At 41.3% G+C, this 23,638-nt stretch overlaps 2 protein-coding genes across 5 annotated transcripts in view; one reads left to right on the forward strand and one right to left on the reverse strand.

Moving 5' to 3' along the window:
* Window positions 1–14,484, reverse strand: part of myo9bl (myosin IXb-like) — a 32,793-nt gene extending 18,309 nt beyond the window's left edge. For 3 of the 4 annotated variants that reach the window (XM_088393896.1, XM_088393893.1, XM_088393892.1), the window contains exons 1-4: window positions 14,019–14,483; window positions 4,056–4,279; window positions 3,763–3,982; window positions 3,059–3,568 (exon numbers count right to left, since the gene is read on the reverse strand). In XM_088393896.1, coding sequence (XP_088250022.1) covers window positions 3,059–3,568; window positions 3,763–3,982; window positions 4,056–4,216 — 891 coding nt within the window. In that variant the 5' untranslated portion in view covers window positions 4,217–4,279; window positions 14,019–14,483. Of the gene's footprint in view, window positions 1–3,058; window positions 3,569–3,762; window positions 3,983–4,055; window positions 4,280–14,018 lie in introns of all 4 variants that reach the window. The other variant, XM_088393894.1, reaches the window with a different exon arrangement.
* Window positions 14,485–16,738: 2,254 nt separating this feature from the next.
* Window positions 16,739–19,738, forward strand: s1pr4 (sphingosine-1-phosphate receptor 4). The gene is made up of 2 exons (XM_088395098.1): window positions 16,739–16,828; window positions 18,203–19,738. Exon 2 carries the CDS (start codon window positions 18,288–18,290, stop codon window positions 19,494–19,496), a length of 1,209 nt encoding a protein of 402 aa, XP_088251224.1. The 5' UTR covers window positions 16,739–16,828; window positions 18,203–18,287; the 3' UTR covers window positions 19,497–19,738.
* Window positions 19,739–23,638: the final 3,900 nt, after the last annotated feature.

Below are 23,638 nucleotides of genomic sequence, written 5' to 3' on the forward strand. Positions count from 1 at the left end.
TCAGCATCAAGAATCGAGTATCAAATATCACCACCTGCAATCACAGGTACTTCTTTGCCCTGTGCCTTCAGATGGTTTGGGTTTTCCAAAAAAAAAAAAACTGAATGAAGTTTTCAAGGCCTAGTTTTGGTCCTCTTGTGGTGTATCGTTTTACCAGACGAGAGCCATTTCAAGCAACCCCACCCATGTCTTCTTGCGTGGGCACCACATCAATCTTCAGCTTATGCTGTGGTCAAAGTACCACAAATAGGTCCCGAAGATTATTGCAGCATGTTGCTTCATGTAAGATGGGTTGCTACAAGAACTAACTTGTCCCTCACTTCACCTCATTTCTTAATACAGCGATTGCATTGTTTTTCTCGTGTATGGCTCGAGTGACGTGTCAGCCTAAAACTAAATAAAGCCAGTTATTTCCATTCCTATTCTCAATGCCACCCAGCCAGCTCAAAGAGAGATAGGAATAAGTGAAACACATAAAGTAACTCAAAGATAAACAATGGATCTGCAGACAGAATGGCCGGCCAGCTTCTCTGCTTCACTTCCTGAACCGTATAATACAATACTCTGGTCTATCCACACCCCCGTAAGGGTCCTGGCAAACGCTAAGGAGAACTACTGCCGTAACTTCCCATGTTGTCGTCGCTTCCTGTTAAATAAGGTTCCGGATGATAGGAACTCCCCGTGAAGTTATGTCTGAGTCTTATGGCAAGGGCTGCATGAAGGAAGCATGACTAAATTTATGATGCAGATTCCTCAGTTAATCTTTATGGAGCAGCTGATCTGTCTTATTTGTGTCCTCCAATGATGTGAAAAGGGGCGGAGCTTTAATGTGCTTCAAAGGAGCCCAGTTGGACCAGTTCGAAAAGATATACAGCGCTCATTGAGTGTGAGTCAAAAGAGCAGTTTAGAAGGTTCTGAGAAGACCATATTCATCAAATGAATGAAGAAAAAAAAGATTAAAATTTGCCGTTGACCAGTATTGGAGCTCGGCATGTAAAAGCAAACAGCAGCAAAGTCGGACGGCTGCTTTGCAAAGTGCTTTCAGCTTTGAGGCCATTGAGTCCAGCGGCACAAATAATGATCTCACCTCCTCAAAATGTGACCCGGGTCTGTAGAGCAAGCCAGCTCCCCCTTGTAGCTGCAGGGTAGACACGTAAAACGCTCTTTGCATTTTCAACAACTCTAATCGGATCAGTATCAAGTACAAAAACGTACTTGAGGAAGGTTTGAGGTTCTTTTGCAGCAATAAACCTGCTGAAAGAAACTCTCGGTCTCTTTAAATCTCAATTCCAAGTTGTCATCCTAGTTGAGTGGAGAGAAACTGCAGGGAACGTACTTAAAGGAGTTATTGCTTCCTCTGTAAAGAGTCTTCAGGTTCCCGTTAGCTGTGTTATTAGTTTGCTACAAAAGCAGCGAGATGGTGTCAAAGTCGACGTTCTTTTTTCCAAATAAATCTCTTCTTGGTAGAGCATGTGGAGAAACGTCAAAAGCACTCCACTTCTGGGTGAGAGGCAACTTTTCATGTCATGTTGCTGCAGATGTTCACGAGCCAGGATGATTGACAAAACTGGAACCCGATCTCACAAAGCTCCAGCCCGTCTCCTTGTCTCCCTTTGCAACCACAGATCTGGACAGGACTGAAACAAGAGTGCATTCTGGGAAAGCAATGGCAGCGGAACTCTGCTGATGGAAGGGAAAAATTTCTCCATCGGACTGACGCACATGAAGGGACCGAGGCTAAACTTACTCGGCTGCATCTTAAAGTCGCAGCACTTTTTTTTTTGCGAGTGCCTTTTGAGTGCTGAGTCAAGAAGGTCAAGGGACAAAAGTCATGAGGCGAATGACAGATGGCTGACTCGTGCCTTTAAGCGACCTCTTTTTTTTTTTGTATTTACTTCTTTTCTCCGATTGTATTCCGGTGTAATTCACTTAACTTACTTTTACAGCTCTGGCCTTCTCTTCCACATTCCACACATGGCTTTTCTGGATAAAGGAGTATTTTTAGCTCCGTTCCTGCGCGATATAAAACTGAAAATATGTGGCGATTTACTTTCAGCTTAGCACTAAGAGCATTTTGAGAATCACAATGCTGGATTGGACTGAATGAAATAAAGTCGTGTTGAACTGAAGTCAGACGTTTGAGTCCCATCTGTCCTCAGATTTTTTTTTTTAATTCTACTTCTGTGCTTCTAAAATAAACATTCATCCGGATCGCTGGGCTCAAAGGAAGCTCAAACTATATTGGGATTCATTAACACACACACAACACCGTTTATAGCGCAACAAAAGTTCAGAATAAAGTAAAACGCAGCAAAAGTTTCATCACTGTAGCGCTAAACAATGGCTACTTTGTGAATGCTGACAATTATTTCAAAATCTTCTATCATTAACATGGACTAAGACTGTTTCTTATTATAGGCAGGGGGAAAAAAATATACAAAATAAAGCCTACATATTCTTCGCCAAGTAGATAAAACGGAATAATAATAGGGCAGTCCCTTTTTGTAAAAGCAGAGACAGATGTTTACAAATGTCTTCTTGCCTTACAGATTTATTCAGAGAATTTGTTCATTTGACTCCAACAGAAATAGAGAACAGTCACGTGAGGGGTTAAAAAAAGAAGAAGCATTCCTTTTTTTTTTTTTTTTTTTTTTAGAGGGAGGCCATAGTTTTCATGGTAAAGCATTTAATGCTCCACGCCAGTGATCATATGTCCGTCCGGCCCGTAGCTGCAGCTTGAAAAGACATTTCCTTCTTTTTCGGTGGGGGGATTTTCTAACCACCGTAACCATCAAACTAAACATAATTATTTTACCATCAAATCATCTAAAACACAAGTAGTCTTATTCCATCTTAGGTTTCAGTCTGCAATGGAAGCAAGTGTGACTTTGGAGGAAGCATGTTTTTGACAATAAATGGATGAGAGCGATTCAAGCCCATGTGTGACATAAGGCTTCCTTACGCTTGATGAGGCAAACAGACGAGCAGATCTTCCTTCATGACAGTCTTTCTCTACCTACTGAGTGAGTGATGCACAGCCAGCGTGTCGTGCTCTTACCTCCAAGACTGGTCCGGCGCCAAGTATGGTCCTCTCCACACCGCTGGCGTATCCTTTCTGGCTGAGTGCAGTCAGACAGTGGATGAGAAAGTTGGTGCTTTGAGTCTTGCCCGAGCCGCTTTCTCCGGAGATGACAATACACTGGTTGACCTTCTTCCTGAGCATGGCATAGTAAGCCACGTCGGCAATGGCGAAAATGTGCGGCTCCAGTTTGCCCAGTTGGTGGTTTTCGTAGAGTTTGACATATTTGGGGTTGTAGATGGGTAGAAACTTGAAGGGGTTGATGGCAATGAGTATGCTGCCTGCGTAGGTGTAGATTTTTTTCTTGTAGAAGCGTGTGCGCAGATTATTTAGGATGCTGTCCTCGTTGAGTTTGGGGAGGTTGCAGAGGTCGGCAAAGTCATCCTGTGGAGGTGGGAGGAAGCCCCTGGCGGCGAGCCGCTGTGCCTCCTGCTCTTTGGACAGTGGTGGGAGGTGGACATAATGGATAGAGCCGTCATTGTTCCTCTCCTGGATCGCAAACAGAAGATACAAGTCTTTACTTTTCGAGATTTTCAGAACTCTCTGAATAATATCTCGAATCATTTAAATCTGATTCGTTGAATGCCCATTACGATTTTCCATGTACCAACACATTTATATGTCATAATTGTCGTTGAAATCGCAGTGTAATAAATGTGCATGAGGACAACTCCATAAGAGACCTGAAGTAAGAAGTAAAAGCCGAGGCTCTGCGGGTGCTGCTCCTGGGCTTTCCGAGGCCACAGCAGGAACCTCTGCACTGGAAGATCTCCGGCCTCCAGCACCCACTCTTCCCCTCCACTCTCCTTCACCTCTGCCAGCACATACAGGCGGCCAGGGTCCAGCCCCAGTGCCACGGCAGCGTCCGAGATCACAGAAGCTGCTGTAGCATCCTTCTGCACTCTGATTGGTTAAGAAAAAAAAATTAATTGTGTGAAGGGGGGAATGACTGATGACATTGATGGCGATAGTCCACCTCAGGTTGCAGCAGGTGGATGACTCAGCAGCGAGCCGCGGGTAGATCTGGAGCAGGTACGAGCGCCCGTTGTGATCGTTGGTGCTCGTCAGCAGACCTCCTCCCCCCTTAACTCCGCCTGCACTCGTTGCCATGGCAGCGCTGCCATCTCTGACATTCATCCTGAGTCAGGGGGAGTTGCCTCAGCATGCCGCAGCCACCACCTCCTTCTCGCTACAAAGCACCTGCAAGAAAATAAATCACACTGTAATTTACAATAATAATTTACGCAGTGACATACACGACGTCATCGACCAAAAAGGATTAATCATTATTAAATGAAAGTAATGTGTTTCTTTTGGCAGAGCTATTAAAATTGAATTAATTTAATTTAGTTTTATCTTATAAAATATTGGTGTGTGATCGCATCCAATTGACAATCCCTGTTTTTTTTTTTTTTGACGCTAAAAATACACATTACAGATGACACTTTAGCCTCAGTTCCTGCTGCTGATGCAGCAAACAAGTCACTGGAGTCAGCTACTGCACAAAAGCAACCGTGAAAAAACACACAAGCAAAACCACAAATAGCGCAATGACGCCACAATATCGGTATTTTTCTTGACAAGAAACTATGATATAAAACTTGGTGGCCGCAAGAAAAATGAAGCCTAATTTTACCACAGCAATTACGATTAAGCATCTTCAGGCAACATAATGACTAAAAATGAGGTCCTGTTTTGGAATTATTGAATTATGCTTGTCCAAACAAAATCTACCAAGCGTTTAATCAGAACAAAATGACCCCGACCCCAATAAAGCCCACCCAAAAAATACCGCATGGCTACATCACTGTCATGTTTTCGTTAAGGGCACCATTTGTCAAGTGTACCCTATATAGTTCAAGAGCCATAGCACAAATTTAGCATGACAGCAGCTGGGTAGAGTCTTGCGATGTATCGTGTAGCATGACCCCCGTATTAATAATGAATGCTTGGTAAACTCTAAGCCACCCTTGGGGAAACAGGAAACTGCTTTAAATCACAGCCCTGTGAGATACGGCGGGCCGACTACGCCGCTTGAGTAACCCGAGATCCATCCGGTAAGTACAAGGACTGATAGTTTATCACTTTTCCCCATCTGAGGAGAGACTGTTTATTTTGTCAACCTGAAAAACAAGATGTTATAAACCAAGAGAAAAATGATACAGTAAATAGATGGGAGTCATAAACTTTCCAATGATTGATCACAATCTTACTAGCGTTTCTAAAAATATTCTAAGCAGCTGTTGGATCACTGCTGTATATACAGAAGTTGCTTAATTCAGGGAAATATATTTTTGGCTCTTTCGCTGACCTAATGTGATGTGCAGTTTTTAAATATTAATAAGGATTGCAGCTCGTGCGGAAACTTTTAAGAGTAGGTTTTTAAGAAGTAGTGATAGGTCTTGGACACGCATCAACAGATTGTGTAATTGATTATTGGGAGGATTAGACCCAAAATAGAATGTTACGGTCACGAGCTTTTGCATTTTTCCAGGCCACAAGTCAGTCGCATGCAAGCTTTTTCAAATAATAAGGCATGCAAAACTGCAGAGACCACAGAAGACAGCATAAGCATTATGCTCCATTACGAGGTCAGACTGTTTTGAAGACATTACTTTAGCTCCGGGCTGCTTCCTCGATTAGACTCCAAAAAGTATTAAAGTTGAATCAATATCCAACAAATTGTACTATTTAGAATCTTTCTAGAAAAAAAATATTTCTTAAATCGCACATTTCGATGGCAAAAGAGGTGGTCGATATAAGAACCCTCAAATGATCATAAAAGTCAGGAGCCAAAAAAACAACAACAAATATTTTCAAGTGAAACCAAAAAGAGAGGCAACCCTTTGGGACAATCAAGAGCGCCTTTGAGATAATACGGCCTCCTCCCTGCAAAGGAGATCCTCAGCGAGGATACCCAGCATTCCACAGATAAGACCCCCGGGTTGTCTGCTTGGCCGGGCTTAGCTCGTCTTTTTAGCTGCTTACGACGGGATGGGGAAAGACATCGGAGTGCGGGACTACAGCTCAGACAGGGACTCTTCAGCTGCTTACTGTGAGCTTTAACCTCTAAGAAGCTCCTTAGATCAGACATATTCAAGGGGGTCCCCCTGGACTCATCAACCTTTTCCAACCTGCACTTGAGAGTTTAATCTTGAAACAATGCTTAGGGTCTGTGTTAATATTAAAATAAATATAAATAATAAGCGGTACAGATAATGAATAGATGGTTGGATAAATAATAGAAATGTATTTATTTATTAATTTAAAAAAATCATAAATAATAAAAATAAATACATTAATTAATAAAAAATTTATATTAAATAATTTCACAAGTTTTTTTTTGTGGTTAAACTGAAAAAGACCAATCCTCATGACAAACCTGCCACATGTACACAATAAAAGGGACTGCCGCAGGAAATGAAAGAAACTTGGAACGACCCCATATTTGGCGGTGAAGCCGAACCGGGTGACTCATTGGCACGTGTAATAAGCTCTTGTTCTAATTCCTCTCACATAAACAAAACGGATATTTATAAAGGAGTTCATAGTCACCCATTGAAGTGTAAGAACGCCTTAGCTGTTTTATTCTTAGTTTGAGTTCCAGACACCACAATGAGAACGTAAAACGGGTCCACTCAAGACTACGAGTGAAGCCGGAGACACCATCAGCTGACTGTACGATGTGGCAGGAAGTGAATGACCCAGTGACAGAGAGTCAATGAATGGAACGCTCGCTCTCTTTCTCACTACCGAGCCCCGCCTCGTACCCGCTTCCCTTGCCCTCACTGCTTGACTCATAAATTAAATTCAGTGATGAAGCAAGCTATGATGTCAACAGTGTATATGCAGGAAGATACGGTGACTCCCTGGATTCCATTTGCTTTGGCGAGTAAATATCATGAGTCAGCGCAGAGCCCCTTCGATGTTGCTAAGAGGCATCGCCATAGCAGCGGAGAGTCGAAATGCTTAAAAAAAAAATCTGACATTATTTACTCAACAGCTAACAACAACAAAACTCCAGTTAGCTTGTGTAACAGTGCAACACTATTACAGCGATTTAAATGTAACACAATATTTTGATAATTATCCAGAGATCTTCTTCCACCCCTTCCGGTGTCAGTCTGTGCAACCCAAAGCTTATTTCTTCTCCCTGGGGAAAGTGGAACTCCAGCCACTCAAGTATCCACCAGAATTAGAATTCTAACATGACCTAATGGATATGAGAAGGGCTGGCCCGTTGCCAACACTCAGCTGCATTGTCTACTAGGCACAAAGGGACAGAAGCAAAGGAAATCAAGATTCAATATGTGTGTGTTTTGGCCTTTACGTCCGTCTGTACTCTTGGGGATTTATAAACCCACGCAGGTCTGGCGATGGTGAGCGATTGCACCTCATGCCTGCTGAGTGGTGCTAATCAGCCTGGAGGGCTTGTGCAGTGCACATGCATCCAAAATGGCTGTCTGCCATGTGTGCTATTCCAAAAAAAAAAAAAAAAAAGTCCTTTGTTTAATCAGAACGATACCTCTTGCAGGGAATCAACCAGCCAGCAGACCCCGACTGGGCTCCTAATCACAAATGCAGATATGGAACCCAGTGAAGAATGAGTCAAGGGTAAAGGGCACTTTGAGCTCATACCCTTCCCCCCAGTCTAAAAAAAAAAAAAGAGATGAGGAGCATCTGCTGCCTGCATCGAAAGGAGACAAGGAGCCTTTGACTTGTTGATATAACCACATTCAGTCGTCACTGAAGCTCAAAGTTCCTGCAAGAGAAGTCCCATGATCAGTCTTTTGTTTGGATGGCAGCAGCTATGACAGCGACACAAACACTGCGACACAATTCCATTACAGCATGTACTGCGCCAACTATGTACACAACGAAAACAAACCGGACATGTGTGTTGACAGTTCGTGTAAACAAGACGAACAACTTTAAATCCGCCTTCGTTGCGATACAAAGTATTCTGAATGAGCCTTTTTGTTTTCACATGAAGGACGGCGGACATGTTTTCTTTTGTGACAAATAATTCTACACACAATTGCATAAAATGCATGTGAAATTTAGCAAGCAATTGCATGGTAGATTTTTTTTTTTTTTTTTAAACTCAGGGAAGTAAAACTACCAGACCGGCAACAGACAGTGCTAATCAATGGAAATACAGTTATCTCAGGGGGCCTGCATTGATCTGCCACTCCCATTGTCACGTGTCTAAGTCAAGTATTGACAAACTAAAGCCGGCCGTGCCATCAGACAGCCCTCGAGGGGGGAGAGGAAAAATATGACCCTCTTATCACACACACGTTGGTTGGAAACATCCAAAGGTAGTTTGACCTTGAGGCAATCTAACGTCAGCTTTATGAACTTCCACTTGCTGTACATTTCGCAGCAGGGCACAAAGCCCAACGCCACCTTTGCTTTTTATGCATCTGTCCCCCCCCCCTTCTTCATGTCTTCCCCTTTCTACCACAAAATCAGCTTCTCTTTTAGCTCCTTCAGCCCCGCCCCCCCCTTTTCTCCCCACCACAGATCATTTGGCACCATTTCTTCTAACTCACTCCAGATGCCAGTTTGCACTAAAGCGAGCGGAGGAGCATAGCCTTGAATTGAATGTTTTCTCCCCCAAAAAGCAGCTTTGTTGTTTTAATTTTCTACATGGTCTCGACATTGGCCAACAAGAAAATATCGAATATTAATGCTTACAAGTAAATTCTCACCATATTAGGTCTGTCTTTCATTCACACGTCAAAGCTGGCCATAAAAAAAAAGAGGCGACATTTTCAATCACCACGATGAGCCAAAACCGTGAAATCAAAGCAGCAGCATGACGTACAAGAATCCGAGGAGACCTTAGCATGTTGGACTTAATGGCATCCAGAAGGCACGGTGTGGTTGCTTTGGAATTCCATGTCGGCTGCTGGTGATGTGATGATGAAACTTTTCCAGGTCACTCTAGTTGAATGGAAAGACTACAAAATTGAAATTACGAACAGAGTCATTATAACGCCTTTAAAGGCTCGTGTGGTAAATATTGACATGACACCACTTCCATCCGGTCCTGCTCGACAAAGAAACAGGATCCCAGAAGAAATAAGGAGCACCTGCAGGTCCAACTCAGGAAAAGCGGGAAAAGGAAGAGGATTATTGTACTGCCTCACTCGTGCGGGCTATTCTACATTTAAAAACATTTCCGACACACATTGTGCTGGTCACAGCATGCAAAGTCTGCATCAACTGTAAGATGCAGAAGTTTGATTTCATCACAATACAAAAAAAATCCAGTAAATTGTTTTATAAGAATAACGATAAATGAATTGTGTTCTTGATTTTAGTCGCGCAAGCAACAAAACAAATCAATGAGTCTGCTACTTGATTTCAATGTGGTTGCCTCCTGCACACATTGCTCACATCTTGTCACCAGTCTCTCTCAGCTAAGCCAGACATCCTGTAGACTTTCTGACAAATGAGTTATTCATCAGTGACCTGAGACTACACAGTAAAAAAAAACAGCAAAGACAAACAGAACAGAGTCCAATGGAAGCCGAACCTCTGTTCCTCTTCCATCTCTTGAAAAATACCTCCGCTGATCTCACCTATATTTTCCCCCCATCTGTGCTTTCTGTCTGCTCTTGTGTTTGGTCACCCTCCACAGCCCGTCAGGCATTCATAAAAAAAAACAAAGACGGTTCAAATTTTGAACACCCGTCCAACAAAAGGTCTTTAAAAACAAACATGAGAATCGAATCACCTTCCTTCTCGGGGGAGTTTAATGCAAACCAGGTCCTCGATTTTAGCTATTAGTTGAACCGACAAATTATGTCACGTCTACGGTTCGACGGCAGAGAGGTGAAGCTCGACACGAATGTTATCATCTCATTGGAGTTGCAAACGTGCATCCCTGATAAATCATTACAGTGCGGGGAAAAGAGCAATCCTAGCCCCAGGGTGGTCCCCCCTGCCCGCCTGCCTCTCTGCTCATAATCCTGAGCCAAGGGACAGGATCAATGACAGAAAAGAGGGTGGAGGGGGGATGGAACAACTCTCACCGCAGCCATGTTTGGTACAGTAAGCCATGTTTCCACCAAGGGGTGAAGTTGATCATATTTTGGAAGATTCAGGGTTAATTAAAGATAGTCGCAAAGGCAGTTGTATCCGTGTGAAACTGCTTAAATGGTATGTTAGTCATCCGGTGCTTACAACATGGACAGTGAAGAGGCTTGAGGACATTCCAAGCTCTGCTGGTTGCCATAACAGTCTCTTCCTGTTTGAATCATTTGAAATCATCCAAAATACAAAAATTCAACAGCTCCAGCTACGACCAAAAACGATTACGAAAAAGAAAACAATTATTTCGCTTAAGTTTCATTTTGGCATTTGTGTCTTTTACTGTAGAGCAAGTTTAATAAAAACATAGCGTATTAAAGAACCAACTGGCACATTTGATCCGAAATACTTTATGAAATCCAAATGTTGGCCGTCTTAAAGTGGTTCCATTTTGTGTTCCATTACACAGACAGACCAGTTTCACTTCACTGTGGAAAGTTTTTTTTTTTTTTTCTTCTCTGCTTAGATTACCACCGTGCCCGTAATCACCGTCTAAACAAGCTGGCGTGGGAAGATCGGCGTGGTCGCGATCAAGCCGAGCATCTTGACCTGATGTGTGTTAAAGCGAGTGAAGAACGAGGCGCTCTAAGTAGGCCATCGTCAAACAGTCGGCCTTTTTCCTCACTTCCACCCTATCATTACAGCCGAGTCTATTTATAAAGCCCATAAATTTGGTTGGCCGCACTGACGGCGCCAAGTTACCAAGGAGTTTGAGGAATTGATGACTTTACAGCCTCAGCAATCTCCCTCATCATCTTCATGCAGTCATTTTTGCTCTCCATCTGCTCCAGTGTATAAAGAAGAACAGGTCATGGCACCCTCTCCATTTACGTTTTTTTTTTTTATGCAAAGTGAAAGGTCTTTTCTTCCACAGAAGAAAGGCGGACCCTGGAGTGCACACAAAAGCGCACACCGGTGGCACATTTCTCCTCCCCGACCTCCATTTTTCCGTTCATCTGCTCAACACATTTTTGGTACAGCGTCAACAAGCATCATTATTTATGAATCACACTCGATGACCTATTAGAGTTCTGTTGAAGAAGAAATATTGGATTGAAATTATCAACACATGAGATTTGGGATGATGTCTTCTGCTGATCCGCAGCGTGAGGTCGAACGAGAAAATCCCTGCGAGGAGACGGTTTGTATTGCTGTCATCCAAATATCTTCCTCATGAGCACATTGGCAAAAAAAGAGAAAATAAAAACACGTCGCAACACGCCAAACATATTTGGCCAAGTTCCTTCCCTTCACTTTGTGAGGTAAAAATAATCTTTATCGTCATGTCGCTTTTGTTCTGTCAACTTCTTTTGTATTCATCCCAGACAAAAAAAAATATTTACCTGAACTAGAAAAGTCAAACACCACAATGCATCACTTTCTTCTAATATTGATGAGGATTGTGTTTTCGTCAACGAGGCTAACCTACAAAAAGCTTAGCCCGGCACAGCAGCTGAACAAAAGCGAGAAAACCCGCTGTTAAGGGACCAATTAGAAATCACAGTGCGGCTGCTAACCTGCTCTGCCATCCTTGTTCCGACAAAAAGCTTGATGTAGCGAGTAAAAACAATTAATCAAAACCACCGACGTCTCTAAGTCTTTTGTTCGTGTTAACTGCATGTTTTGCTTACAAAAGCGGAAGAGTCACTTCCATGTGTATTTCTGGCACCTATTTTTTTTTCAACATGGCAGTCAGCAAAGCGTGCCCAATCAGCTGATCCTGCACATACACTGAGCATAAGCATATTCAGAAACCGGTGACAAGTGACCTAATTTCCTCAATTGAACTAGCCAATGTTTCATGTTTTGGACCATATCCGAAATCCCAAACAGTCCGAGCTTAAGGGAAAACACAACGCTATTGGTTTGATATATAACATTAACATCAATGATATGCCAGGGGGAAGGAAATATACACGAGTCAGTTCAAATCATGTGAAGAAGCTCAGCATATCTGTGGCTGCTGACCCATTAGCTAGTCATCCACAGCAAGACAGAATTGTATCCACCAGGATGTGAGGACCAACTGCGAGCGCCCTCCCCCCATCTCTTCGGCAGCCCACCCTCGACCATCTCTGCAGCCAGAAGCCACCATTAATAGCAGCGCACCATATGGGCTCTTTTCGATTCAAGACATGACAAAATAGCTGTTCGGTGGACTGCCCGAGTGAAAAGAAGCGCTTTAAAGATATGGTGTGGAAAGAGGAAAGGCTGCTTGAAATCGTAAAGGTTTGAATGTGTTGCAATGCGAGTCTTCAGTGGGGGTGGAGCAATTGATAGATTTTTTTACAAGCAAAATGTCTAGTGCATGAGGAATGAGATTCTCATGCAGGGGAACCTCCAAAGACATATATAGTAATCGTCTCTATAAAGCTAATTAGATGCTACTTATGTTAGCATTGTGATAAAAATGGTTGCAGCCTGACCCTATTTGTAATCAGTTCATTTTCTATTCTGTGGCTATTCTTACACTGCCAGCACTGATGATTTGTGAGTCAAATATTTTCCAAAGAATTAGCCCATGTCAGGCGTTCCATCTTAAGAAAACCCTTTAATTACAACACCCTTCATTTTTAAATCTTTTGTGAGCTTAGCAACCCCAAATCAAGCCTACAAATACATGTGAAAACGCCATTTTAGACAAGACTAAATCAAAGCAATGGAAAAGATATTGTGAGATGCTCTAGCAAACCAAGGAGCATTATGTGTGTGTGTAATTGTAATGTTCCTGCTTATGATTTCTTTTTTCCACCATCAGGACATTAGTCATCATAAGAGTACTTGGTCCTGCAGCTTGCAATATATTGAACCATTTGTTTTGGCCTGTTCTGCTTCTTAGAATCAAAGGCGTTTGTGGAGAATTGCAACTGTTTCACCCTGAATGCAAATAAAGAACCCGGGATAAAGGTAGTGTAAGCAGGGTAAGGGTAATCATTTCACATCTCAGTGGAAATTACTTTTGAATCAATCTAAACATGAGCATGGTTCAACTGAGTCATGTTAAGACACTTTTAAGCCTAGGCATGAATATCAATGCCAGCAGTTTAACCACTTTCTTTTAATTTAGAACACATGGAGCATAAGCATGACTAGTGCACATCAATAATAAATGTCTTCTGACACAATAAAATGAATCAAAGCCTGAAAATAGCTTGAGAGCAAATCCATCAATTCTTTTGGACATGGTTAAGAAAAATTGGGATTTTTACTCACCCAAAATCACCCAATCCTTCAAGTGCCATAGAAATTGAATGGATAAATATTGTGTTTCTTCCATGAACACTGAATTGGTTTAAATATTCAGATATTTAATGCAAAATGGTGATCTTTGTTCATCTATCTAGGGCCAAGAGGTTTAAATGAAAGGTAAAGCAATCAAACTGTGTTTCAGTATCATTTCTTTCTCTGTGACACTTTCATATGGAGGTGTGCCGTGAGATTTTTACCAAGTGTGCAAGGTTGGGAAACACTTTATCGGTGTGTTAGTCATTTTTATTTGGAGAGGGGGGGCAGTCTGGGAACGTTGATGAGCAACAAGTTGAGACAGACAACTCATGCAAACATTACAAAGATGCTAGCATTCGTGTCAGTCGACAAACAAGTTATTTCCCTTGACACTTTTAACAAAGTTAACGAACCTTCACAGGAGTCAGTTCACTCTCATAAGCTGCATTTATTACTTCCCTTCTCTGCTCTTGTCACAACACTAACCGAGAGCCATTGGGAAATATCCATATGCTTCCAAAGCGATTATTCCGTGGGTAGCTGTCTTAAAAAAAAACTTTTGTCCCAAACAATGTGTCACACCGAGCTAATATAGAATAAAACATGAACGTACCTTTTTTCGCTGCTTGTTCCATTGTGTTGCTCTTCACAGTAGCTCCCACTAATAAAGCTAAGCTACTGATAAAAATCAAAAAGCAGCGACCAACTTGCTGGTATATCCGTGTCTTGTTTGTATGAGGATTGCTTCAAACCTGTCTTGGCAGTCTAGAAGGAGGGGGGGCTAACAACACCGGAGACGGACAAAGATGCGACAACGAGAATCAAACCGGCGCGGAAACCAAAAATAAAAATAAAAATGACGGACAAAAAAAAGTAGCTTCCTCGTACGCCTTGGTGAAACAAAGAAGAGGCGTCCCTTGGCTAAAAAGGTGTTCAAAAGCACATTTGACGCAGGGAAAATGAACTGCTTACTGGCCGGCTAACCAGCTAGCCTGTCGCCACTTCCTATCTTTTCTGCCTTAATAACAGCAGCCAGGCTGAAAGAAGCCGCGGAAGGGGAAAAAAAAAAAGTTGAGTGAAAAAAAAAGGTTGCCTTCAACGAGGGCGCGCTGTTGCATTCAAAAGTACTTTTCTGGGACAACAGTGTCCCCTACAGTATTTGCGTTGGTGGTGCGGCACATAAACAGCTGGTATGAGCAACAGCGCCCCCTTAAGCTTTAAAATAGAAAGTGTCGAATTTTACACGCATGAAGTTATGAAACGTATTTTTGTGCAGTTGTTTGATATTCGGATCGAGTACTAGCAGGCTCATGACAGAAAATATTTTCAAACAATAACTAGTACAAAAACCAATAAACGAACTAAAATTGAAAATTTAATCACTCTCTCTTTCCACAATTGGTGTTTAATCACTGTTAAAAGTACATACACATTTTGTATAACTATTTTGTTTTTTTTTCAGCACCGCAGTGCTTATTTGATGGAGATACACATTTTTTATTTTCAGGCAAAACATTGTAATTCTACTTTCTGTCCACAAGATGTCGACTTCTTCACGCTAATGGATATTACACGTCACTGTGTGATTTGAATGAGTCAGTTGCATTGCCCTCCAACATTACCACACTGGCCAACAACTTACACAAACATCACTGAAGTTTTTTTTGTGTGTAAACCTGCTGAGATTCTGCATATTTGTCAAATGATGGAGTATAGTCTACAAAATAGACTGAGCCACTACGCCCTAACCTTGAATGCACTGTTTTTATGGAACAAAAAAAGAGTGTGGCACCAAAAACATTTTTGCACACCTCTCAGCCTGATATGAATGATTGGCACGTTGAAGACACAGGTTGAGGTTGAGGTGACTTTTGTGGTTGAAGTGCTGTCTGAAGTTATACGTTGAGAATGAGGGCGTTTTCAACCGTCAACAGGGTGTTGTTCGCACTTTGTTGCAGTTGCTTGTTTGTTTTCCTCATTCCATTTCCACCACCAGCCTCAACGCAGAACTGTTATGACATTTAGAGTAAAGTACTAGCAATAACATAGTATCATTATCGTACTTTGATTTATATTTACCAAAAACTTCATATACCTGCACAATTTAACAATTGCCACTGCTTAGTAATGAGAAGTTTTTCAAAATATTAGAAAAAAAATGCAATTTAAAATGTAAAAGATGCACCACATGATGTGTCGAGTGAATTCAGATGTCATTTTTGTTTTAAACCTCAAAAAAGCAGAACTGATATCCAAAAGAAGGTAAAATACTTTCATGGGCGAGGCCCATGAATGTCATGCCTCATTAGCTACAAATGTAGGTCAAATAAGTATGTCATTCGCTTCACATACAGTAGCGATGGTGAGGAAGTGCATTCTTGCTTTGCAATGTATCTCAATTGTCTTTCACAACGACATAAAAAAAGACAAAAGAACATCTATGAAAGGTTAAGATGGACAATAACAAGCTTGAGCTTTGGGTCAGTGTGAGGGTGAATTATGGCTGATAGCAGCTCTTGAATGAATTATGTCACTTCAACCTCATGGTGTAAATCCAACCTTGCAGACCTCCTCTAAGGTCCAAGAGTGCTCAGCATGTTTATGATTTAACTGGGGAAAAATTTGTGAAATGTCAGGTGATACCGTTCAGCTGCTGTAGGTAGAAATGCAAGCAGACTCTAATGGCTATAAGAGGTAAAAAAAAAAAAAAAAGATGAATCGATCTGCACCTTTATTTGGATCAGCACTAAAATCTAATAGCTTCTTCCTTGTCCCATTTACCACCCCTCTAAAAAAGTACGATGGTAAAATGCAGTTGGACATAAAATAAATGGCACTGTTGCACTCCAGTGCTGTAGGTGGCAGTAATGTGCATAAAAAAAGTGAAATAAAATACCACAAATACACAAGTATTTTTTTCACAGCAGTTTATTAGTAATCCAAATGACCCTGAAGCAAGCAGATTGCAATGATCAAACCAAAATAAACAAACAACACACATTTATCTAAAGCTTCAGTAAAATGTAAAGTCTACTACGTAATTATAATATAATCAATTGTCAGCTTTTTGTATGACGAATACACGTTAAGGGAGGTCAAATAATAATTGGTGACGAGAGAGATCATAACAATCCAATCCAATTCCATAATGTTAATGGTTTCAACTTTATTGCTTGTTTTTGAATGTAATAAAATAACAAGTTTGGATGTTGCACTTGTTCAAAAAGTGTGCACCTTTCATCACCCTCATAATATGGTGCAAGAAATGTGGCAAAATGATGGTAATCTGTGTTGCATATCGCACACGTGTGATGGGTGTGAACGCTTTCTGGGTTACTTCCCCATCAAAGATGGGCTGCAAAAATCAGTAGTCAGCGACAAGTGCATCTCATGCACTCTGGATCATCACCAGAAACAGCCACAGTAAGTACTCATTGGCATTGCACTCTTTTTTTCTGTGTCTAATAATTATTTGTGATTCATTATTAAACAGCATAAAATTCACTTTTTATTTCATTCTGATTGAATAGATTTTGATTTATGAAATAACCCGCTTGTATTCAGAGAGATATCATTTTCTCAAGTTTCGTGAGGATCAATAAAAGCTTTTGGTGCCCTCAGACAAAAATTTGAGAAATTGATTTTAGGCTGGGCGACACAGATTTCCGAGAAGAGAGATGGTATTAATTCTCAAGATTTGATACTGCAGATTTATTTTTGTTTTTCTGCCGACACTTTGAACTTGCATTTAATTTGCTTTAGGAGAAATGGTTCAAATGCATCCTGCTGCGATTTAAATACCCTCAGCATCTGCTTCTGGTCCATGCTGTGTTCACCACATGAGTGAGGCATTTAAATGATGCCTTTTAAATTGGCAAACCTCCAGTGAGGAAGTAGATGGCACGTTTGATTGCACCAGAATTATTTGCAGTTCATATTAAATTATTATTAAATCAAGGTTTTATTGATATTGAAAGTAATGGCTGCATAATTAAAATGATATATTCTTTATACTTTGTAAGACCATTTTTTTCCAACCTTTCAGATTATAAAAGAGAAATATATGGAGTTGGTATGCATCCTCTAAACTCTGCAATGCAATTAAAAGATACTGAATGCATAGTTTCATCAAAAGGGACATTCTCAATACACATATTTACATAACCCTCCAAACTAACCCAAACTTACTTGAATAATTAAACAAAAGTCAGATATACTTACAATGTGTAGCCTCCTGGTCAACACAACCAAACTTATGTAAGTTAATTAAAGTTTTTACGATTGTTGTAGTTTGTCAATATACTCAAAGTATACTCAAATGACTGAATAAGACTATTTAAGAGGTACTGTGACGATACACGTATCTTAAAATGACTTAAAAAAACACAAGTATTTTGGAACATATTTGTTTCTTATTGAGAAAAAAATTATATATGCTCTGCATATAGACTAACCTGCAAAACCTTCTCCTTTTTCTTCTTCTTCTTTGTCATATTATAATTTATCTTCTTCTTCTGTTCTTTTTCTTCTTCTTCTACTTCTTTTTCAAAGTGAATTGATCGTGGTGGGATATTGTAAGGTTTGCTAGTGCCCTCTAGCGGCGGGAACATAAAGCACACAAAGCATAAGTCAAGGCACTCGTATTTCAAGGTATCACTGTGATTAATACATGAATTATGATCAGGGTCTAAAAAGTAGACTGTAAGCACCTTTTTGGTATTTTTCCGTTTGAAATAACCGTAAATTCGGCTTGCCCTCTTCCTGCAGTGATGTTTATTTTGCTCTTTGTCTTGTCAGGTGTGTGTTGTCCAGTTTCAAATTCAACCCCTTCAGCTAAACCCAACCTGGTTCTGGTCCTCACCCTCCCATCTGAGAAGTAGCCATGGATCTTTCCTCATCTTCCTGCCCTCACTTGTATCATTCATCCATTACTTTCCTTGGCAACGACTCCCTCACGAACATCTCCGAGATCAACCACGTGATCCTGCATCATTACAACCAAACGGGCCGTCTGAGGAACAGAACGGTTTCAAACTCTCAGAACATCAGCGTCACCATGATCATCTTCCTCATTGTAAGCATTCTCATCATCCTGGAGAATTCCCTGGTGTTGGTGGCTGTCATTTCTCGCATCTGCCGCAGTTGGCGTTGGGTGTACGTGTGCATCGCCAACATCACCCTCAGTGACCTTCTAACCGGTGTGGCCTACCTGGTCAACATCTGCATGTCCGGTAGTCGGACTTTCCAGTTGACGCCTGCGCTTTGGCTTTTCCGTGAGGGCTTGCTGTTTGTCGCCCTGGCCGCATCGATTTTTAGTTTGTTATTAATCGCAGTGGAGCGTTACGTGACGATAATGACGCCACTGCCTCAGAAGTCAACCAGGAGCACCTACTACAGGATTTACGGTCTGGTGGCCCTCTGCTGGGTTTTGGCTCTGGTGATTGGCTTCCTTCCCTTATTGGGCTGGAACTGTGTGTGCAGTCTAGATGGATGCTCCACCCTCCTCCCACTCTACTCCAAGACCTACATCTTGTTCTCCCTCATCATCTTCATCATCATCCTTCTGGCTATCGGCATGCTCTACGGCGCCATCTACAGTCACGTACACAAGAGCGCGCAGCAGCGATGCCGCAAGCGCTCCCTGGCTCTGCTTAAAACAGTCATCACCATCGTGGGGGTCTTCATGCTCTGCTGGGGGCCGCTATTCCTGCTGCTGCTGGTGGACTTCTTCTGCAAGTCCCGGCAATGCGCGCCGCTCTTCAGCGCCGATGTCTTCATCTCCTTAGCCGTCCTCAATTCAGGCCTCAATCCTATCATCTACGCGCTGGGCAGCGGCGACATGAGGAGAGCAATGGCTAAGCTCCTGTGTCACTGCTGCTTGAAGGCCGGCTTGTGTCGTCCCGAGGCGTTGACCTCCAAGGAGACCAGCAGCACCTCGGAGAGCAGGCAGGATAACCTAAGGAACAATTTGAACAAGATCAGGAACCTGAGCATCGCCTCGCCTCCACTAACTCTGAAAAAGTCTCGTAAGCCGTCAAAGAAATGGAGGTTGAGCTCCACCAGCAGTTGCCTTTCAGTTTCGAGTGGTTAGACCACAATGTGTGCCCCTCCCATGTAAACAGGATCTGAGAGAGGTGCTTCACCTAAGTAGTAACTATTTCCTCAGATTTTTTTATTTGGCATCATGTAAACACGTCAAGCTCTTAATTAGATCTGTATATTTTCCTAATGTTTTATAAGAGAATAATATTTTTATACCATCATGTATGTACAAAAACATGCTGTATTTGTATTTTTTTGCCTTCAACGTTAATAAATATTCCACAATATTCAGTATGCTACCTCTTCCTTTCCTCTAAAGGGGAATATGTCATTGAAACCTTGACAGGCTCCATAAGACTCAAAATGATTCATGAACGTGAGATCCCATTAACATCAAGTCCACAAAGTCAAGTTTTAAATAATACCTTCAAGGTGTCATCGTTCACATCAATCTCAAACTGTTCGATGTTAATCAAAAGTGAGCTTTATTGCCTGTTCATGCATTAGAGCACAGACCTCCACCAAGGCAAACAGATTAAAAATTAAGACATACCTGGTGATCCTCAAAATTTTTTTTTGTCATTGACTGTGTGTGACTTCCTTTCTGCCTTTCCTTCAACTTTGCAGTTGAGGGCAAGGATAAGCGTCGCTCATCCCGACACTGGCATCAATCCAGCCCTCTCAGCGACATGATGAAAAAGCAACTGCAAATTCCAGCCGTTATTAACAGCGCGCTCACACACATTTGTTCGATCCCGTTTGACATTTCACCGGCTCATCACCGATTCTCACGCTCTCTCTCTGCTACAACAACGAGGGGCCTTTCTGCACTCCAATTGAGGCACGATGGGTTAATGATGGTTGCGTGCAGACGTGGCTACGGCCTCCGTAATTACCTCGCTGGCTTCGCCTCCAGGTGTTAAGCAGACAGCCGTCTCGTATGAAGTCTTGAGGAGGTATAGAGGCCTGGAGGTTGACATGGCATCAGAATGACATCACCCATTTGCTTCAAAAGGGAACAAAAATATATTATATTTTATTATCATTATTATTATTATTATTTTATTTTGTTTATTATTTTTTTAATTTTATTTTGTTGTGTTGTGTTTTATTTTATTTTGTTTTGTTTTGTTTTGTTTTATTTTATTTATTATTTTTTAAATTTTATTTTGTTGTGTTGTGTTTTATTTTATTTTGTTTTGTTTTGTTTTATTTTATTTATTTATTTTTTATTTTATTTTATTGTGTTGTGTTGTGTTGTGTTTTATTTTATTTTATTTTATTTTATTTTATTTTATTTTGTTTTGTTTTGTTTTGTTTTGTTTTATTTTATTTCATTTCTTTTCTTTTCTTTTCATTTCATTTTATTTTATTTTATTTTATTTTTTTTTTATTTTATTTTATACTTACTGCAGACATTGAGGGTCACTTCTGTCTGACAAGTTCCCTGACATGGTCCCTGCAACCTTGAGCCGAGATCTATACACCTCTGAAGGAGAATGAACCAACTATGGATTGCCGCAAGTCAAGTCTCTTTATCTGGAGGGAGCAGAGAGACGAGATAGAGTGTGTTCTTTGTTTGTCCGAGCTGCGGCATCTCATCAAACCTCAAACTGTCAAAGCTCTCCTCCTGTTGGGATTTACCTTGCTGGCCACTTGCTAGCTTGGCAATTTTCTTTTATTAACTGACAGCGGTCTTCGGCATGACTTGAGATTCCCTTGATGCCTTTTTATGTTGGTGTCCTGTTTGCACCAAATGAAATGGGGCATCTGTTGTTACTACCAGACCAGGAAAAGTTGGAAGCTACGTTGCAGACTCATTTATCAGTAAGTACATGGGCTGGGTTAAAAAAAAAAAACGGCGTAATCATGCGCCATTACGAGAGATTAACGATCCAGATGAAAGCCGCCCCACCAATCACAGATCGTCATTCCCCCGGTGCAAATCTTCCGACGTGCACGTGGGAAAGAAAAGTCTGATCGAGCGGGAATTATTATTTCACAACACAGACACAACAACCAGGTGTTTTTCCCGTGTTCTGTTCATGTTTATGCGTCCTGACTGTGCAAATGTTGTTTTTCCAATTACAGCCAATCAGTCAAAGATCCCTCATGGGATTCTGACATCATTTAAAGGCCAATAAGGTCAAAGAAAAAACACAGAAGGCATACTTGGTCCACGTCCATATGAAAGGAAATCGAACATCTGCCTACAAGAGCTTTTTCTTCTTGCTTTGTTTGTTTCCAATGAGAACCTGATTGAGGAATCTCTCGTGAGTTGACCCAATCCGGCTGTGTCCTTTCAGTAGAACTGAAAGGTCAGCTGCCGTGCTCGCCAAAGCGTCTCGAGAGGAGTATTTGAGAAAAGTGCTTTTCTTTCCGCATGATTTATGACCTCATCAACATTTTTCTAACCCTTTTCGCTCCATTCAAGACAGGATAATAGTGGCCTTAAGTATTGTTGCGCAACAGAGGCTAACAATTTAGTACTTCACACAACTTTTGAAGTTGTGCATGATGAGCACATGCCAAATTTAATTCCTGTTATACAGCATTTGCGAGGGAACAGGACAGGACACATTTTATTTGATGATGTGGAATGTGCTGTTAGAGCATCTCGCATAGGATTCTTAATAAGGGGATTAGTTGATATGTATTGTGAAGCTTGTGTGGACACGTGGAGGAGGTTGGGAGTGACATGGCCTCCATTTTGGAATGTGAACAAGATCCCTTCCATGTGTGTGGCTTGAGAAATTCAATTCTAATCTTGCACGGATCACGCTTTGAAATACAGTAATCCCTCATTTATCGTGGATAATTGGTTTCAAAAACCACCTGCGATAAGTGAAATCCGCAAAGTACGGTCACCAACAAGAAGTACTGGGCAGGCTAAAGAGTTAGCAGAAATATGCTAATTCGCGATCGTGCTAATGTAACCCAGGTTAATATAGCCTTGTAAAATAAGAGCTTGTTAATCAAAACAGTCATAAAGAAAGTACATTGTAAATATCTTCTAAACAGACCAACACAGATTAAAAGCATGTAAATTATTAAAACAATGCAAATTCATTATTTTATGAATGCTTTGTATTTGTTAAAATGATAAAAGTGTGAACTTTTATTTTGAAGGAGGCATGATGACGTAATGAAAAGACCCATGTAACCAAAAATGCGAACTCTACTTTTTTTTTTTAACAACTAAGGATGGATTTGGCTCACTGGTACATTGTCGAGATGATGTGGCTATCTTCAGTACCAAGGCTTTGGTCTTTTACTTGCAGCTTGAGGTGGCAAGGGAGCTGAGGTGGTTTGGCTTTCAATTTTCCGAGCTGAAGATCTGTTAACAGGGCATTATTCCAACAGCCCCGGCAGAATTGACGCAGAAGGTGTCGGTCAGCTTCACCGGCTACTACTCCACATCTGTTCAAGGCTTTGGAGAGCGCTGTTTGCAAACAATGGAGATAGTGTGAAGGCTTTTCACCTGGGTCTTGAAATGTGTTGAGAAATTTGGCAAAGAGCTCATCATCGGCTTCCACTGTGCCAAAAGCTGAGTTCAGCAGTTCAAGATAGGCAGATGGTAAGGCATTAGGCCCAAGAGGTTTCACCAAATTTGCAGAAGGTGATACAAGACTGTCTAAGATCTTCCGTGAATGATGCAAATCAGATAAATCAGGATCTTGCAGCATGAGCTCAACACTGTGACATTGTCCTCAATTATTTCCTGAATATAGAAGTTTTATTTTGACTTTAAATGTTTTTTTAACTTGGAAAAAAAAATCCACGATGTAGTGAAGCCGCGATAAACGAAAACGCGAAATAGCAGGGATCACTGTACTGTTCAGGCGATGAAAAGGAGTTAAGTGAAGTTTCCGGAATGCTTCATTCGATACTCCAAATTCAGTTTAAAGCTTGTCCTCATTTAGTCGTAGTTGAGCTGGCGCTTTCCCCTCCAGACTGGGTGCCAGCCAATGGCGGTTATTAACTTTATTGTTTCATAAAAATATCAATCAGAAGTTCCAACATGCTGAAAATTGCTCTTGGCATCCTGAAATGTTTTTTTTTTCTTTCACTGTGAGTTTGGAGGACAATTACCGTGGAAATCTCTACGAAGGCTGGATGTCGGCCATTTTTACTGACTGTCCCTTGTTAAAATACTGTACTCGAATGCTCTTCCTTCCTTTTTTTCGCTTT

The sequence above is a fragment of the Syngnathus floridae genome, chromosome 13 (assembly GCF_059516105.1).
Source record: "Syngnathus floridae isolate MCC-2025c chromosome 13, RoL_Sflo_1.0, whole genome shotgun sequence".
In the NCBI taxonomy this organism is placed as follows: Eukaryota; Metazoa; Chordata; class Actinopteri; order Syngnathiformes; family Syngnathidae; genus Syngnathus; species Syngnathus floridae.

Excerpts from the sequence above, each read along its gene's own strand:
- s1pr4 (XM_088395098.1), top strand. The coding sequence starts at position 18,288 with ATGGATCTTTCCTCATCTTCCTGCCCTCACTTGTATCATTCATCCATT.